We start from the raw sequence: 18,964 nt of genomic DNA on the forward strand, positions 1-18,964 counted from the left end.
ACTAATTGTCATCTTGAACCCGTAGTCTGGGAGGACACCAACAACATTGTCACGCAACAGATCCCAGCCTTTGGGTGGCTAGAAAGTTGTGGTCACCTCTGATTCCAGAGGGGTCTGTAGTAACCATCCAATTCAGAGATGTTGGGGAATGCAAGGCTCTAGCTTAGGGGAGTCATTGCCTGGTGCCCACTGTGACATGTGTCAAAGCCAGGCATTAGAGGGTTATGGGCTAGGAAGAGCATTTAACTGGCTGCAGCTAGAAGACCATCCAGGAGCTGGAGGCCTGATACCTTCTGAAATGGCTAGAATAAAATTCATAAACCATGCACAAGACTTTTATCCACATAAACGCCTAATCCTTTCAACATTCTATGACGCTCTTGGCCTCAAATATTTATGTGCCGTAAGAAAAAAAAAATTAGTTTCACCTATGTCAGATGTTTTATTTCATTGAAAACCTTGTATTATGTAAAAGTATACACAGGAATGCCTGGTTTACTTCTCTCTACTTCAAAGTTTATATGCTTCTGTCATGTTGCTTTTTATTACTCTTCACTCTAAGGACGTGTAATCTTTTCAGTCTCTCCACAGCTCAAAGCATTTTCATCACCTTCTCCTGTTAAATATTTGTAGCACAGAGATCAGAAATGAACACATGATATTTTACTTTTAAGACTGAAGTCCCAGACACTCACTCATCTTTCCACCAAAGACATCCAGCACATCCCCAGTGCCAGCATCCTTCTCTGCACCCCAAAGCAAGGGGAGCAATGGAGGAAGCAAGCAAGTCTTATTACATCGGACTCTTTCACACTGCAGAATTCACGACTACTGGAGGAGTTACGTGCTCCGGTACCACGCCAGCCAGCATTGGCTGCGGTAATGCAAACGAAAAGGCATTAACCCTGCTCCCTGCTAGGAAACAAAGTCTCCCACTCATTCCTTAGAGAAGTTAAAGGTACTCATTTCTGAGGGACTTGCGGGGTGGGTAGATATGCTCACTGCAGTTCTCCAAAGATAGCTCAGAAATAACCTGGGAGGATCCCAGATGAAGGCTGGGTGTCTTCTTACATCTGTCTGGTTTGGGAGATGGAGCGTAAACAGTGGCACATTAGCTCAGATTAATTACAGACTGACGGTATTTTGCTTTCATGTAGCAAGCTCCGGGAACATAACACCGCTGATAATTAAATAGCGCCTGCCATCAAAAGGCCCTAAACCACCCAGCAAAACAGCCGAGCTGTTAAGGTAGGGCTGCTGGAGTGGTGCACAGCAGCAGTTTAGCAGGGTGCAGGAACACAGGACACTTGTTTGGGAAATTAAACATTTCTACTGAAATTACAGAAGGAATTATCACGTGATTTTACATTATGTGCCACACAGCAAAGCCTAGGCAGGATTAGCATCAGTGCCAGCAGCCTTCACTGGTCAGACACAAAGTTTCATGTCCCATGAGAAAAACTGTTTCTTCTTCCACAAGACATCCTATTTTTTTCTTTTTCCTGGAACATTGGTTCTGCAGTGACTAAAGGAAAGAAAAAAACCCAGAAAAAGAAAAAAACATTGTCCCCCACTCTGTCTTCTGTAGCCATGGGCATTCTCCATGGCTTTCCGACACAGCAAACAAGCAAGGTGCAGGTTTTATTTAGGAGATGACAGCCCTCAGGTAAGCAGGGGTGAGAAAATGCACAGAACAGGAGATAGATGCCAACAGAGACAAGCTCACAGCAGCAGGGTTAATCTTCTGTGTTACCACTTCCCCTCCTTCCCCATCTCCCTCCGAATACACCACTGCCCATCAGTTACATGAGATCTTGCGCTGCGGTCACCAGCATAGCACACCAGTGCAGTGCCGATACCGGGAGGTGGACGATCAAACCTGCACCCTCCCTCCCATGTGCCATATCCCAGCTGGGCTACCTACGGCGTACTCTCTCACTCTTGGTTTCCATTTCTGTCCCTGCTCTTTCCAGTCCCAAGCCTGTTTCTCCCTCCTTGCCCCACATCTCACCCTCCAGCAATCGATGCCCACCGATGGCGGGGAAGCTCACGGTTACATTAGAGTGGCTAAATGAACTACTGCTGTAATGTTAGGCTGCTCCCCAAAACTACAAACCTGATTTCACCAGATGTTCTCTCAAAGATACTGAGATGAGAAGCCCACACAGAAGCCAAAGGGAGAGCCAAAGGGAGACTGCTGCTTTACAGTCACTTTGGCAAACAGGGAGCAGAGCTGGTGGAGAGGTGCGCGTTTTTCCTGCCCACCGAATCCTTGGGCACTATCTCAGATGGAACTGGGAATCTGCAGTTTGGGAACTCAGTATGTCACTATCAACTGCATTTTACAGGAAACTTCCTGCCCCAGAGTCCCAGGATATGTGTACTGGAGACATTAATGTACACAGCCCTATCCTTTCAGCACTCCTGGAGTCGCTCTCAGGAACTCCAGCTTGAGCATCAGCAGCATTACTGGCCGGTCAAAACCATGCGCTGTCCTCAGAGCATGGCATTCTCACATAACACACCCTCTGTGCAGGCACAGAGACCAATTCACCCAATTTCACCTTCCACAGCTGGATTCAAGGCCACAGATGCTCTTCAAAAATCAGACACTCAGGTTGCAACCTGCTCACTGATACCAGACAACTGAAGTGCCCAGCCAGGAGGTGACCCACAGTGATAACGGAGATAGGGAGAAGTGCTTAAGGGGGAAGAAGGAAGGGAACACACTTCACACAGGAGCAATGCTTAATGTAATGTACCTAATCACATGTTATTATGGTTTAGTTAATAACCTGATGTGGACTAGAGAGACACACACTTCCATCCAGCATCTCCTCACCTAACAGCGGTCTCTTTCTGGCATGCTGTGCAGACAACCCTTACTTTTCACATAAAAGTTGAATAAAAGCCACGAACATTAAGTCTACCCCACAGTGTGTGGCACAGCAGCTGGAGAAAGCAGCTGTGGGGCAGATTTTTGTGAATTCTGCCTACCCCTGCCAGAAAAAAACCCTTCCCTGAGACATCCCATCGCTGGAACCATGTAATCCCAGTACAGAAGTTATATTGACTCCTTGGAGCTGAGGTGGGGGCTCTGATGGAGGGGGAGAGGGATGGAACAGACCACTTTGCAGATGTAAAGCACCAAGGGAAGCCAAGGAGATAGAAAGCTACCAAACTTGTTCACTTACCTATTGCCTTCCTACAAAACACTTGAAAAGGCAGGGCCAGCTGCAGAGTCCATGAGGGAAACTAAAGAGAAGCAATTCTCATCTGCTCTCTCAACTTTCCTCTGTTACAGAGAAGATAAACTACACCTGGACAGGTTCAAATGGCAGTGGTAATCCTCCACCCTCCCTGCTGCTCCCAGCCATCAGTGCCCAGATGAAGTCTATGAAGGAGAGGAGGCACTTGGGCTTACCAGAAATCACAGAGCCAGAGTTAACCCCAGAAATCCTTGTGCCCAGCCCTTACCCTCACAACTGAATCCTCTGAGAGAGATGTGGAGGGTTTTATTGGCATCAATATGAAGCACACATCTCACAGAACTACTAGGTTGGAAAAGACCTTTAAGATCATCAAGTCCAATTGTTCCCTCCCTCTACTAAACCATATCTCAAGCACCTCATTTACCTGTCTTTTAAACACATCCAGGGATGGTGACTCAACCACCTCCCTGGGCAGCCTGTTCCACATCCCAACAACTCTTTCAGTGAAGAAAGGATTCTTAAGTGCAGACTGGGACCCTAGTAGTCCAGGAGCTCCGTGCTGGCAAAACTGTCCAGCATTCGTCTGCAACATGTGACTTGTGCTCCAGTAATATTCAGAGGACCCAGTGTGCTAGGCACCAAGAAGTACATGGCAGAAGTTACTTCACATCATCATTTTTTCCCCTGGATAAATATAAAATCTCATATTGATGAGTTTTTTCACCTCCTTTTTTAGTAGGACAGCCATGTAGTGACACTGGCGTTCCTCTCGCTTACAGTAGCGTAAGGAAGAAGAGAGAAAAATGCCTTTGCCAGCCAGAGCTGTGACTGCAGCACTTTAGACACACAAGTGGGTGGTCCTGGCGAGCTCATGGAGAAACAGCAAGGGCTCCCACCCACCTCTTTGCCTCTAGAGTCCGGGGCAGGTTTGTGCCACCAAAGCAGCGCTGTGTGCCCAGCTGCTGTCCCTGCAAGCAGCAGAGACTACAGCGAGCTCAGGTGTGCCTCCACACTCTGCATCTCCACACTGTGGGGATACCTTCCCTTCCCATGAGATCACTCCCACCGTGCCAGTGGAAATTGCAGAGGGAGGCAGGCCAAAAAGCAAGACTAGGAACTGCAAAATCAAATTCCTCTTTAGTCACCAAGTTGCACCTACTCCTCACATGTTCCTTGGGGGGGTAATACGTTTCTGCCCCAACATAAGTGAAAGCCCAAGGACTCCAGTTGTCAGTGTGCTGCAAGCGCTGGAGTGCTTTCTGATATATTTAGAGCACACACCATTACACTAACTCCCCTGCTCATTAAGCTATGATATTTGAGATACCTTTTTTTTTTCTTACTTCCTTTTTTTAAATAGACCTATCTGAAGAAGCTCTCCCATCACAGATCTGGTTGCTGAACAAGAGAAATACGGTTGCCCCAACGTTCTTTTGTCGCTGCAATTAGCTTGGCTTTTTACTTAGAGAGCAGGCTTTATGTCTGTCTTGCAAGGATGAGCTTCTGATTAAGACTAAAATTCTGCTTGAGACCAGTGCATCTGCCCCAAGGCTGAAAATAAAAGCTGGCTTCCCACCTTAGTTTCCAAGTAAGCTCCACCAAATGACGCAGCACCCCATGCTACATTTCACAGGCAGCGCAGATATATTTAGCCTGTCACACCCCTCCCAAAGCACAACATGGGGCACAACCAGCCAAAGCAGAACCCAGGGAAGAATCTGGAAGATGAACTGGGCAGACCATCCTTTCCTATTAATTAGAGTGGCTCTTGTTTACTTGTTTCGTTTAAAACAAAAGAAATGAACAAACCAAAACAAACTTCACAAGAGGAGTTTTATTTTCAGGTCAGGCAGCAAACCCAAGAGCTGTAATTAGGTCCTAGAAATTAGCGGTTTAATTTATTTGTGGTGTTGAACGTTCTTTGCATTTCCATCTGAACGCTGGATGGGAATGTAGGGGGATGAGAACGGTATCAGCCCTTCCTCCTCAGCCTCGCTGCGAGAGAAAATGGTGCAAGCACCACATGAGCATCACAGACATACAAACGTGCTGGGCCTTCCCTTTCACGGATGCAAAACTAGGGGGCAATAAGTGACATTTAACAGTGGCATTTGGGTGCCCAAAGAAGCACTCTGGTTACTTTGGGGATCCAAAAAGGTGCCTGAGGGGGGTGAATTCAGTGGTGTACAGCTAGCTAACTTGCAAATGCCTCGGTGTGTTTCAGCAGACCACATCCCCAGAGAGATGCCTCCGGGGGTCACCCCAGGGCTGTGGGAAGGTTGGAAAGAGAGCTTAGCTCCAGGAAGCCCAGGCAATAAAAGGCAGGGGCTGCTCAGAAGAGTCTGACAACCTGTTGGGTTTTGGTGCTGGCAGGTTGTATGTAGTGATCCCCTTCCACCCAGAAAGCTACAGGGAGGGCTCTCTGCCTTCTCCAAAAGCGCTTGCTGCTTCAGCACAGGAACAAGTCTTCTTGGTTTCCGTGCTGGACAATCTCCCGGCTTCAAGCAAAAAAAGATTACATGCCAAAGTCTTAGCTGTAAAGGACTTCCCTCCCTGCCCCAAATGAGGAAAATAACTGATAACATACTAGAGTGAAAGAAGAAATCAGGGCAAAACCTAAGAAGGAGGTTGCATGAACGGGAGTATCCTATCAAGACCCCATCCTAACATGGCTGGGTTTCATTCAAGGCTTTGGGAACTTTTCACTCCATAGTATGAACCCTCAGTTCAAGGTTGGACTAAGCAAAGTGCAATTCATCAGAGAGACCTCAGCACAAAACACAAAGTAATTATTTCTCTTATTATTTTCCTTATCCCCAAATGGGACATAGAACAGGGTCAGAGAAGCTTCATGGCCGTGAAAAGACTTTACCAAGTAACACTGCAAGCCTTTGGGGTTGCAAAAAGATTTGATTTCTTAGAGTTGCATTGCTTCATCCTCTCCTGTGACAATTCAGGATGTTGAGTAGAGGAGTAGCTGTCTCCTACATTTACTAATCTTTGTCTCCTTTCTTCTAAAGAGCATCCTTTTAAGCACTCCTTTCCCTGGCCTTCTCTCAGCCAGCTAAGAGGAGACTATTATTTAAAGAGGTGCAGAGAATTGCTGGGACATGATAATAACTGCTGACCCTTGGGCACCCTATCACACAGGACCACAATGTACTGAGCCGTGAATAACCCTCATCCTGAGGGAAGGTTGAGCACTGCTGCTACGCGTGACCACGATCCAAGAGCTGACCAGGTTTAGAAATCCTTACACATCGGTGTCCTGTTTCACAGCCCTGCAACTGCAGTCTGTAGTGGCTCAAGGAAGCCTCTTTTTTTCTTATCAGAGTTTTAAAGAAAAGCAACAAGATTTTTCTCTGAGATAAAAAGCTGTTTATAAAAGCTCCTGCAAATAATTCCTGTCCTGTAGGTTGCTTGTGTGTGTACTGCTGATGGTATCTGCTACCTGAATGCACCAGAATGGCAGGCATGGCTTCTTATCCCTGACTGGGTAAGTGCAATGCCTGGAATCATATTTTTGCTGCGAATATTTGAAGTTAAGAGGTCAAAAATGTAATCCATTAGTATTTACTTCAGCTTTGCAGTGCTGCATCTCTCAACGTTATGAAAATAAGTTGCTATAATATTCCCCCAAAAGTATGGAAGGCTCTTCAAACACAATGAAACACCCCCGTTGCTCTAAATATTGTCCAATAGTCGCCAGATAGTTTAAAATACTCACCTAGCTCATCATTGTTCCAGTGATGTAATGTTTGTAACAGTCCTGCCAATGCCATACACAAGGGAGGTTTCTGTGAGAACCGGTCTTTTCTCCTTCAAGAATATGTCTCCTGCTTGTTTAGATTAATTGATTTCACACACAGTTGTTTATGTGTGTGGCCTCCCTTGATTTGCTGAGCTCTCTTCGCTCCAAACAAAACAGCTTAGGGATGTAGGATGGAACCAACTGCATTTTGAAAGAGGGGGCAATAACACCTCAAAGCCAAACAGAAAAAGACATTTCTTGCTTCAGCCACTTTTCCCTGGACTGTGTGTTGAGGCAGCTATGTAAAAGCATGCTTCTGGGGAGCACCATAAAACTGCTTCAGAGACACAGGGCACGGAGCCCGGCAGGAGAAAGTTCCCCACAATGGTGGGAAGGGGAAAAAGTAACTTCTGGGCAGAAAGATATATGGCAGTCTGCGAGATTGCAAACAATAGAGGACCAAGAAGCTGTCACAACTTTTTAAAACATCCTGATCCCATGTAAGAGCTCGCAGCTAGGCTGGGAGAGCACCAGAGTCCTCATCTGTGCATGAAATGATGTCTGGCAGCTGTGCCATGCGCTGGTCAGACAGGAAAATTTATCTTGGGAAAGAAATCTGGATATTAATTTGAAAGCACAAGACGGAGCACAAATGATTAACTGCCCTCGGCCTCTGCAGACCGGCCATGTGGACACGCTGTGGGTTCAATCTGCAGTGAATTATACAAGTCATCACACACAAAGTATTGAAGGAGCCGGCCAGCAAAACCAGTGGAAACACACTTTTGTGGATCTGGTCAGAGAATGGAATCTGTTCCCCAAGAAGGAATGGGATTTCAACATTTGTCTGCATCCCAAATAAGGATGAAAGGTCAGAATGTTATACTATTTCATGCCATGAACAATTCCAAACGCTTTTGATTTGAAAATGTCGTGGGGAGAAAAAACCCCAAGATATTATTGATAGAAGCAAAACATTCAAAATCAAATGTTGATCCAAAACAAGAGATCTTGGGATGTTGACCTGAAATTTAAACTTCTGTTTCAGGTTTCAACTTAGAATGACATTTAAGTCTGAATGTCAATTGGAAACAGAAATCATTAGGTTTTGAAACATCGCTACGGAAAAATACGGGGCATTTTTTCTGAAAATTTCACTTTAGACCAATTCATGTTTTCTTATGCAAGTCTTCTTATTTTACTGTTTCCATGCGTGTTTGTTTTGCTGCTTGAAGATGAGGATCTGCTCCAAGCATATGGAAGTCCACAATGGGCACATCCACCCTGGGGACATACCAGAGATACCTTATAGAACTTGAGAAATTTGGAATACCTGCACCCAGTCTTCTTTAGGAACATGAAATATTACAGAGCAGTTGCAGGTTTTAATTTAGGGGAAAAGGTTCCCGGTGTCAGATGAGTACTGGACAAACAGAAACCTGCTTTGCACACAGATGAGGAGTGGAGTCTGAGGATGCTCCTAGATGTCCTCAAAAGCAGTGCCTCTTCATCAGCACACAAGATCACAGAAAGATCTGCTTTGCAAACCTTGGAAAGAAAAAGACAGACGGGACTCTGGAAACATAAAATTACCGCTAATCTCTTGTTACTTATTTAAAATGAATCCATTGCAGAAAAACACAGAAGTCTAACTTGAAGTCTAGTAATCCACAACATTTCAGAAGAATTCTTTCAGCAGATGTACAAGTGGCAGCCGTCTCTGTGCTGTGCAGAAGTAAACACGCAGAGCTTTCTGTGCAAGAGGGGACAGAGAGACAAAGCCGTGCATCCCACACACGGGGTTGTAAACTTCGGCTGAAAAGGCAGCTACATCACTAATGCCTCCCGCTTCAGGCATGCGAGACAATCAGTGGCTGTGAACATGAAGCCTCTGCAGCACAAAAACCACAGAGCAAGTCAGTCTGTTGGGTTGGAACTAGTCTCTTCCAATCCAAATCTTTCTATGGTTCTATGACATCAGGTTACAAGTCGTCAAGACGGTCTGCAGTATCCACTCAGCACAATGCCGAAGTACACTGAGAGAAAGCAATACCCAGGAAAGTATGACTGGATCAGGGGATGTTTTTAACAGCATTGGCATTAAAAGCCAAAGGCTTCTGCACGCCTGGGCAGAGGAGCTGAATGGAAAAGTAAAATTTATTTAGGTAGAGTCCCAACCATGACTGAACAGAGCAGCAACATCTGTCTGAGATCCAAGCAAAGAATGGATCGTGTTCAAGCGACTCCATGGTTTCCAGCATCAAACCAGCAACCTGCCGGACTGATGGATGTTCTGAATGGCAATCTGTAATTTGGGAATGAGTGTTGCTTCCAACCTCTTTCAATCTCAGGCTGACTTTAGAAAGCTATGCCCAACCCACAGCAGCCTGATACCTTTCCCAAGATGTGAATGAGCCACGATTTCCACAGGACCGTATCCTCCCCCATCCCTGGTCCATCTCTAGGATAGCCTGCAGGCCAGCACACACATCTTCTTGCATACAGGTCTGCTGGATGATCCTTCCCTGGCTATGGATGAAGATTCTAGAATCTGTGAAGATCACCACCTCCTTTACCACAAGGAAGAAAGAGTTACTGAACTGGTTGGGAAATAAGAGGATAATCTTCTCTGCTGCCTCAGGGAGAGGCAGAAATTGGTACAGGTGACAGGCAAAGCGGTTCATCCTGGCTCAGAGGCACGCTGTGGCGGTGAACGGCACCTGATCACCTCCAACCTGCTCAGTTCAGGATCAATTGTGGGAGGCATGAGGCTCACCAACTCAAATCTCACACAGTTTGACCAAAAGTGGCAATAAATTGCCAGAGTCTTATCTCTAATGTATTAAAAATATGTTTCTTGGTTCAGCCTTGTCCATAAGCCAAAGCTAAGCCCAGCTAAGACAAACCAACGCTGTCTAAATGCAACCATTTTTCCTATGGCTTGTAGCTTGGTGTTATGCCTGACTCAAAAACATTGCCTCATGTGTACAAGTAGGGCCTGGTCTGGAGTTTACCCCATAAAACTTTTGTCAGTGCATGACGTGACAATAAGATAATATACTAAACCCACCCACCTCCCAGGCCCACAGAAGGAGCTGCAGCCGCCTCCATTCACGGTGTTTGGGAAGGTGTCACAGCTATATGGGCAGAAGAGCCGTGCCGGCACTGCTCTGGCACAGGTGTGAGCTAAGACAAACAGCAGCATTCAAACAGGTGATGATCAGAGTAATAACAGCTGCCGACTGGTGAGCCTGGCCTAGATGGCACCGTTTTGTTGGAAGACACAGGTTTCAAATTGCCTTGTGGAGAAGATGTTCGGTTGTTGCGTGCAAAGATGGCTTTGTGCCATTTTATTTCCACACAGCCACAGTCGCGCTCCAGACCCGCTCACTCTCAGATCATCTCAGCATGCCATGGAGAAGACAATTCACTCTCAAGTCCTTTGGGATCATGCAGGCTCCTTGGAAAACGGCAGATGCTGAAAGAGCCTGTGCAGCTACAGCCCTGTCCCTCTCTACTCTGCCCTTGTGAGGCCCCATCTGGAGTACTGTGTCCAGGTCTGGGGCCAGCAATATAACAAAGATGTAGAAGTGTTGGAGAGGGTTCAGAGGAGAGCCACAAAGATGATTAGAGGGCTGGATCACCTCCCTTACAAAGAGAGGCTGAGGGAGCTGGGCTTGTTCAGCCTGGAGAAGAGAAGGCTGTGGGGGGACCTCACTGCAGCCTTCCAGTACCTGAAGGGAGCACACAAACAAGAGGGGAATCAACTTTTTAAAAGAGTAGACACTGGCAGGACAAGAGGGAATGGGTTAAAGTTAAAGGAGGGAAGATTTAAATTACATATTAGGAGGAAGTTTTTTAAAGAGAGAGTGGTGAGGTGCTGGAACGGGCTGCCCAGAGAGGTGGTGGATGCCCCATCCCTGGAGGTGTTCAAGGCCAGGTTGGATGGTGCCCTGGGCAACCTTGTGTGGATCCAGGCCAGGAGGTTGGTGTCCCTGCCTGTGTCAGGGGGTTGGAACTCTATGATCCTTGGGGTCCCTTCCAACCCATGCCATTCTATGATTCGATGATACAGCCAAACCTGAACATCAGCAGTGCTGCACTTGCCAAGCTTACCCAGCTGAGAATTTTCTTGCCATTAACAAAAAATGAACAGAAGATCATTTTGTACTGGGGCAAAACTCCCAAACAGCTTGTTAAGAAGAAGCGGAAATGGGGAATAGTTATAAAAACAGAAAAGAAGTTGGGACAGGTCATAATTCCCAGGAGCACCCGCTCCACTCTCCCCGTATGGCCGGCTGCGAAATCGCTGCCGGCGGGGTAGCAGCTGCAGCCACCGCCAAGAGATCTGGTTTGTTCACACCAAGTGCTGGCGTGAGAGCCAACGCTTCGGCTCAAACCCAAAAGCCTCCGCTACAGCGCGTAGAGTAACGGGGCTACCCCATGAATATCTGCATCACCTCGATGCAAGATTGTGAAGCTCCAGTCAGGTTTCAAGGATGCAAAGCCGGGCATATGCGACAGTGGTGGCAGCCACAGGATACTCCCAATTTCCCCAGCTGTGACACAGAAAAGATAACGGCAAAATATTTACTAAACAAAGCACTGATGTTCTGCCAGGACCAGTGTTTACGGTAATTATAGCAAATCTGGGCCACAGCATATAAGAAGGAAACCTCTAGAACTGCTTTTTCTGTAAAGAAAGAAGGAAAAAAAGGAACTTCATTTTCTTTTGTACAGTATCAATTTTTTATGATTAGAGACAACTTTAGACTACTGAAGAACACCTCAGAGGGTAATGAACCCGACAGCCACAGAATTATTTTTTCTGAAAAATGCTCCATTAATGAAGACATATTTGGGCTCATATGGTTCTCTCACCATTCTTTGATGCATAACTGAGTTCAGAAACATTTTAACAGCTATGCAAGGAGATTCTCATTTAATTTGCTTAAGAATTCAAACTCCGCCATAATAGAGGTGCTGCAGTGCTTCAGGACTCAGTGAAATGACCATACCAAACCAACCAAGAAACTGAACAGAGAAAAATTGGAAGACAGATTTAGGGAGACCACTGAAATATTACAATGACTTTTGTTAATCCTCTGCCCTTAATGGGGGAAAAAAACAATGCAAACCATATTCTCCATCCAACCACTTCAGCCTCCTTCATTTCCAACTGAGGTGGGAAAGTTTACAGAAAACATATTTTCCCAAAATGCTTCAAAAAACTAAGACAAGCTTCACATATGTATATATATATATGTAGCTATAAGATAAGATGTTGCTCTCCTTTTCTTTCCTTATAAGAAAAATTACAAAATGCTTCAAGCCTTTCCCATGAACTATCAAAACCCACACATTAAACTGAACCAAGAACTCTTTTTCATAGCCTGGCATGCAACAGTGCCATGAGCTCTCCTGCTATGAGCTGATTCCTGCTCTAGGAAGACTCATGGCATTTAAATATCCCCAGTAGAGACCTAGACTGTGCAGTACTTCATCTCATTTTGTTTCCACTATTTCCACTCCAGATCCAGAGATGAAGATTTGCAAAATGGACCAGTCATTTCTGAGTAATCGAGTCCAGACTACTTAAGGCTGCCCAAGAATCAGAAATAGCTGAACCTCGGAAAAAAGTCGGGACCTTTGACAGTGTTCCAAGTGGGATACCCCAAATCGCTAGTCATCACTGAAACCCTTGGCCTCCGTTACCTTCCCTCTGAACACCAGAGGATTAAACACAAGGCCACCGGGTTAGCTCAAAGAGTGACAGAGGAGGCTGGGATTCAAACCATCGCTCTCATGTGGTAGACCACAGCATTAACGACACGACAAACAGGCATGCCTGGAAAAGCAGAGATTAATTAGGGGTCTCTTGCAGGGTTACGCAGGACACAAATGGTTTGATCCTGACACTTTTATTTAGATGAAGGTGGCTGCCAGGTTGGGCCGTATTTACTGTCCCAAGCTTTAAAGAAAATCTAAAGAAAGTGAATTTTTGTCCAGCCCAACAGAAACAGGAGCGCTCCCGCTCCTCTGATTCTCCCTCCAGCTCCTCAAAACCAAGGGGCACAACACTCAGTTTGCAAACAAATTGGGATGAAAGCCAGCTCAGGGATACCCAGCTCTGAACAAAGTGAAATGAAGAAGATGCCTCCACGGGGAACCATCTACTGACCCCACCACTGGGGTCCTGATGGAGGCAGAAAGAGGTACTATCCCTTTAGAGATGGCCAGGAAGCTCCTCAGCATGCCTGGTCTCTGTTTGGGAGCAACCACAGCCAGAAGGAAAACGGCTGCGGGCTGCAGTGGGAAGTTTCCTGAAGCCAACTGCAGAGTAAATACTCTGAGCTACCAGAGATGAGAGAACAAGGGACCCTCCAGTCCCGAGGGCTGCTCAAAAAGATTTAAAAATAAAACCTGTGAGCAGGGAGAACTGGCTCGCCTGGGACCTGGAGAGAGCCAGTGTCCGCCGGAGAGAGGGAGTGAGCAGCAAACCACCCGCCCGAGGCAGCCAGGAAACGCTGCAGCAGGAGCCAGACCCACAGCTCAGCCACAAGAGAACAGGTCGGCTTAGGATGGATGAAGCCGGCTGGGGAGTTAAATTTAGACAGGTAAACATACTGAGGGGAAGAGATGGGGTTCACTCAGCTCTCACCGTCTGCTGCTGCCTGGCTCTGAGGAGGACACCCCCAAAAGAACTGCTGGGGGACTGAGGCACCCTAGAATAGGGCCACTGGGGGTGAACAGGTGAGGGAGTGCTCGACAACATGGACATTTTTTTCCCATCATTCGCTCCAAGTGCCTCTCTGCCAGGTGGCACCCCTAGGAAGCAGGAATGTTGCTCCAAGAAGTGGGCAGGACACTGCAGCCTGAGGGGAGCCACAGCCCCACCAGTTGTGTATGTGCCAGGCACAGGGACCTTGCAACAGAAGGATACCAGGGAAAACTCAACCAGAAACAGGGGTCACAGAGTCAGTATAGCCATCTGGGTGCTGATGTAATCCTGATGAGCTGCATCCCTTTCCAAGGGAAAGGGAGCCCTTTCTTTTTCCCTTCTGAAGGAAAAAGGAGTAGAAGAGTCACGGTGAATGCTCGTGATGCCTAATGCAAGAACAAGGAGTTAAAGTCTTGCAAACTCAGCCGAAGTCTAGCTTGAGTCATCTGGGCCCCAAGGACTGGAAGGGACCCACCGCAGCCCTCTCCCCACGCAGCTCCACTCAAACCTCACTGCCCAGTTCAGAGCTCCCAAGGACAAGTGAAGGATCCCCAGCCAAAGCCAGCCTGCCATCTATGACAGGCTCCCCTCGCAGAGAGCGGTGGTGCAGCTACAAGGCACATGAGAGCATCCCTGCTCTGTGGAAACAGCTGCACTGAAAAGCAACAAGCTGCTTTTGGTGACCCCGTTGCTCTAGCTCACACAGAGCAGCATAAGCTTTATCAGGTCCTAAACTGAAGCCTGGAAGGGGGCAGTGGATCACAGGGTTTGGTCTCGTCTTCTGTAATTCTGTCTGTACGGTCTTGGCCAGTTATCCCTGCAGTGAGCCCAAGAACTTGCACTCTGTTAAAGCATCTTTCCCAAACAGACATTTGGTCTTTATGCACACATTTTAAGAGCGGAGAAGCTGATGTTGCCTTTGGTTGTTTGTTCCAATGGTTAATCACCCTGCTGTTAAAAATATTGCCTGTTTCTAATGTGAGCATAAAGAGCTTAAACACTCAGCCACAAGCTTTAAGTTTCCCTTTTGAATTAGAAAGCTCTCCAAGTACCAGCTACTCTCAGTGCCAGCGAAAGTGCTCAGGTATCACACCATGCTACCTCTTAAATTTTCTTTCTGAAATACTACCTAGGTCCACATTCCTTAAATCTCCCATTAGAAAAGGATTTTTTCCAGTTTGGGAGTAATTCTCGTGACTCCTCTCTGTGCTGCCTTCAGCTCGAATTGTCTGCGTGCCTTTTTCCAGCAAGCCAAGGTCCCTTTCTCTGAAAAAAAAAGGAAGCAAATCACGGACTCCCTGTCTTACATGACAATATGCTTTGGCTATTTGCATCCTGATTTTAAAAGTACCAGGTTTAAAAGTCTCTCTGAAATGCTTATTGTGCGTGTGTGCCCAATTAATTTGGAAATGATGAAATGGTTTTCACTAGAACTTTGATCAGCCATTAGAAAAAAAGATCTTATGAATAGAAACAATTTATCTTCATTTAAACAAATAACCATGCAGTTTGCAGGGAAAAGACTGGTTTCCCTGCATGCCTTGAAACCCAAACCCAACGAATTCAGGACAAAAGACTCAGGATCTGAAGCAGTCCAGAAACATAAAAGCCTAGTGGGCTACAGAAAGGGACAAAGTACATTAAAGATGACTACACCGATTTATCCCTTTTTTAAAAAATGTCACCATATTTGTTCTCTTCCTAAAAGCCCAAGTTCCTGCAGACTTCACTATAGAATCGTGTGAATTTTTCTTTCAAATGGAATGTTTCTGGTCTTTGCAGAGTAAGTCTGGAAAGTACAACTGGGACTTACCTTGCTACCTGAAAGAGCAAAAAACCAAAAAGGAACTCCCAACTTTTTAGACTCGGCTCTTTCAAAGCTTCCATTTTTTTCAACTGATGTCATGATTTCTGGCAGACTGGGAGGGAAGGGGCCGAGAGAGAGAGAAGACTTCTCAGGGCTGAGAGCCTGCAGCCAGGATTTCAGCTTTCCCTGAACAGAAGTTAGTCACACATGGAAGGACACCTTTGTTGCAGATGCACGGAGATGGCAGGAAGGACACAGGGGCTGCTTACAGCTACGCAGAGGAGAGGTGTGTGAATACTGAAGACACAAGAAGGAGCCAGGGAGAGTCGCTTTCCCGAAAGAGAGGAATCTCTTGCAGATGCTTCAGTGAGCGAGCGAGAGAGCTTGGAAGCAGAGGAAACCCATGGCTGAACTGGGGCCAGCTCACCTCCCCAGCTCCACCTCCTCCCCTGCACAGACAGTCCAACCTCTTGCTTTTCCCTTCACATACTTGGCTAATTTCTTTAAAGGAGGAGGAAAGAAACTTGGGCTGGCTTTGCCACCACACGCAGTAGCTTGTCCCACACACTGGGTGCTTGGGGTAGAAGAAAAAAAAATCCCTGCAGTGCCCAACCTTCACCTGGGATAAACCCAGGTGTCCGTGCACTGGGCTTGGCTTAAGAGGAATCCGTCTCTACTGCCAACTTTGAGAGAGCCCACTTCTTTCTCAGGTACCACACTCGGCTCTGCATTTAAAACAGTGCCTGCACGGGGCAGAGGAGAGGCACACACACAGGTTAAACCTGCCCCCACCAGAAAAAGTGGTTGCTTCAGCTCGGGCATTGGTACCCAGCAGCAAATACATGAAAACATTTGACAACAGACTTAAACCTCTGTGTTGGTGCCCCCCCTACAGATCCCCCACCTGCAGGAGAGGGTGGAGCAGACAGCAGAGATACACAGGTACCAGACAGACACCAAAACGACAGATGGATGAAGATGAGTGTAAAGGAAGGAGATACCTTGAGCACCCATTAATACAGGCATGCCCGAGTATCTACAGACACAAAAGCCCAAATAAAGGACAACAGGGAAGAGCCCTTAAAGTGCAGGTGGACAAGGAGGTATCAGGGAGAAGACAATGTGTGTGGGTGAAGAGAAGACTACATGGGAAATGTGCAGGTGTACATGAGGAGTGTGATGCCCATGCACCTGAGTTTTTGCTCCAAAGAAAATTAAGTGAGAACATAAATGCTGGTACATGTATGAGAAACAGCTCTGTCACCAAAAAAACCCTAACTCAAGACCAAAGATGCACAGGTGAGTACATGGGTTCAGGCAGCAAGGCAAGGGTGATGATGATCATGCACTGGGGAGTGCAAGCAGGAAAGTATTAAGAGGCAGGTTAACGTCCCTGACAGGGATGAACGTCTGGTGGCAAAGAAGTGTGAAAAACATGGGGCAACAAAGTGTGTCACAGCACACAAAGATATGTTTGGGGAAGTTATTTTCCCCATACCACTAAGGGAAGTATTGCACCATAATTCCCAGAAAAAAAAAGCAAAATAAAAAGTTTCATAAACCAGTGTGTTTGTTGCGGACACAAGTGGGATGCTGATGCTCATAATGTGAGACCAGGCACACCACTGCCACTCGCACAAGCACCTTCTCCCACACCACGTGCGTAAAATGGCCCATGAGGCGCATGATGCCACAACACAGCCACGTGAGCAAGGACAGCATGGGCAGGGGGCTTGGGTGCTATCAGGAAAGCCACTGCACTCATGCTCAGAGAAAGGGCCCTCATCTGAGACCAACCTCTCTCCACTCAGAGTAACGTCCATCTTACCGGAGCAACATCTGTTTTGCCAGACTTATGCCCATCGTGTCCAAGGAAAATCTGTTTTGGTGGCTCAACATCCACCGCCCCGAAGGGGCATCCCTCACACCCCAGCAACATCCCTGGTGCCCGAGTATGGCCCCCCGCGAGCAGGCAGCATCCCCCCTGCCCAAGCAGATCTCTCCCATTGCAGTAACGCCTCCAAAGCCACCCCGGGGCCACACTGCAACCGGCCCTAGCCCTGCGCCCCGATGGCCCCTCCGCTGTCCCGCGTTGTGGGGCTGCTGCTCAGCAGCGGCCGCGGCTCGGTTGCCCGACGGCTGCAGTCCCGAAGTCTCCTTCCCCCGGCCGAGGCCGCCCGCCACGGGGGCTCCGCGCAGCCCGGACCGCCCCATCCCCGCGGCCCCTGCGAAGCCCCTGCCCTGCCCCGCCCGGCTGCCGTAACGGGCCGGGGGCGACCCCGGATCGCGCTGCCGGGGGTCGACGGCGAAAGGCAGCCGCCGTTTCCCTGGCTGTAAGGAAGCAGCAACCCCCCGGCGCTGCCCGCGCCTCCTCCCGCCCCTTCGGGGGCCGCCCGGGGAGGCGCCCGGGACGAGACGGGACGGGCCCGGGGAGCCGCACCGCCCGGCACGGCGAAACGCCTCCCGTTTCTCGGCCTCCTCCCCCCGCCGCCGCCGCTGCCGCCCTCCTCGCCGCCGCGGGCCGGGGCCGCCTCCTACCTGCATCTCCCGGGCGCCGCGTCCCCGACCGGCGGCGGCAGGTGAGCGGGCGGCCGCGGTGGGCACGGGGCTCCGCGGCGTCGCGGCGTCCGGAGACCGCGAGGGGACGCACCTGCCCCGGGGGCAGCGGCCCCGTCGCCGCGCCGGGCCGAGCCCCCCGCCGGCAGCGAGAGAGGAACGGGGGGAGGATGCCGGCGCTGCCCTCCTCGTAGCCGCGGGGGCGCTGGGCTCCGGGAACGGCGGCACCGAGGGTGACTCCCGGCTGAAGTTGGCGGCGGCGAGTGCCGGGCCCGGGAGGTGCCGGCGGATCCCGGGGGCTCCGGCCGCCTCCGCCCCGCCTCCCCACGCCCCGCGCCCGCCCCCCGCCCCCTGTGCCCGCCCCGCCGCGGGCACCGCCGCCGCCGCCGGGATGGGGCTCGCTCGAGGGAGCGCGGCGGCCTCTCCCGCCGGGGCGGGAGCTTCGGGGGGGCTGCCCGGGGGGTGACCCGCGGGCCCGGTGCCGTCGGAGGGGTGGGGGGGTGCGGGGAAACGCCGCGGCCCTGTGCGGCAGAGGATCCGGGGGGAGGACCCACGGGCAGCGCCGCGCCGCCGAGGGGTGGCCGCGGGCACCGGGAGGGTTCCTTCCCTCCGGTCCCTGCAGCCCGCCGGTCCCTGCCGCCCCCCACCCCCGGCAGTCACTTGTGGGTCTCTTCCACCCGCATCTCTGCAGCGGCCGCTCCCTTCCCGGCTGCCGGGCCCCGCCGCCCCTAAGTGCCCGGCTGGCCACGGCCCGGTGCCGCAGGCAGCACTGCGTGGTCCGTCTCTCGCCGTGCGTCCTCACGGACCCCCGGAGTGGGCAGCGGGATGTCTGGCTCTGGCCAGTTTTGACCTGCTGACCTGCTCCTCCATCCCAGCAGGGATTTTTGGCATCTGTCTCCCAGTGTGGGCAGGGGCAG

At 49.3% G+C, this 18,964-nt stretch overlaps 1 protein-coding gene across 1 annotated transcript in view; it reads right to left on the bottom strand.

The window, feature by feature from the left end:
- WNT5B (Wnt family member 5B) overlaps nt 1-18,156 on the bottom strand; it is a 74,664-nt gene extending 56,508 nt beyond the window's left edge. Inside the window, exon 1 of the mRNA XM_084264973.1 lies at nt 18,030-18,156. Coding sequence (XP_084121099.1) covers nt 18,030-18,035 — 6 coding nt within the window. The 5' untranslated portion in view covers nt 18,036-18,156. The remainder of the gene's footprint in view (nt 1-18,029) is intronic.
- Nucleotides 18,157-18,964: the final 808 nt, after the last annotated feature.

The sequence above is a fragment of the Gallinula chloropus genome (genome assembly GCF_964237585.1).
Source record: "Gallinula chloropus genome assembly, chromosome: 1".
Classification (NCBI taxonomy): domain Eukaryota; kingdom Metazoa; phylum Chordata; class Aves; order Gruiformes; family Rallidae; genus Gallinula; species Gallinula chloropus.